At 52.1% G+C, this 524-nt stretch overlaps 1 protein-coding gene across 2 annotated transcripts in view; it reads right to left on the bottom strand.

The window, feature by feature from the left end:
- The window catches only part of nol4la (nucleolar protein 4-like a), a 24,284-nt gene extending 23,766 nt beyond the window's left edge, over positions 1-518 (bottom strand). For both annotated transcript variants that reach the window (XM_017409727.3, XM_017409728.3), the window contains exon 1: positions 166-518. In XM_017409727.3, coding sequence (XP_017265216.1) covers positions 166-510 — 345 coding nt within the window. In that variant the 5' untranslated portion in view covers positions 511-518. The remainder of the gene's footprint in view (positions 1-165) is intronic.
- Positions 519-524: the final 6 nt, after the last annotated feature.

Raw genomic sequence — 524 nt, 5'->3', positions numbered from 1 at the left:
GGGGCACACGAGCACAAAACCTAAACAAGTTGCCTTTTTAATTTAATTTAATATTTTTTTGTCTGTCAGGAGCTGCTTTCAATGTTAACTTAAGAGGCAGACGGCAACGGGACACCTCGTGTACGCGCACGTTCTGTATACCACACACACACACACACAGTTTACCGTTGACTTGACCGGGACATATAGCACGGGTTTCCCTGGCGCCCCCTTCTTGCTGTTGTGCTCCCCCAGGACGTTGGTCCCGACCTGAAATCCCTTGGACTTGACCCAGAATTTGAATTTGGCGTTGATGTGGCTGTTGTCGACGTACACGCCGTCCGACTCGTCGCTCTGCAACAGTGTCTGCATGATCTTGTTGTATTTTCGCCTGGTGACCGTCTTTGTTTTCCCGGAGTCCCCGTAAGTTCGGAGGCACCAGTCCTGAAATTCTCTGAACATCTCAGCCTCCAACACGACCGGACTCCGGCTCCTCTTGGGCGCATCCACGCACGCCTTTTTCGTTGCCATCTCTTTGCCCCCCC

This window comes from Kryptolebias marmoratus, linkage group LG8, assembly GCF_001649575.2.
Source record: "Kryptolebias marmoratus isolate JLee-2015 linkage group LG8, ASM164957v2, whole genome shotgun sequence".
NCBI lineage: Eukaryota > Metazoa > Chordata > Actinopteri > Cyprinodontiformes > Rivulidae > Kryptolebias > Kryptolebias marmoratus.
The sequence above is the reverse complement of the archived record's forward strand: the minus strand, read 5'-3'. Positions and strand labels throughout refer to the sequence as shown.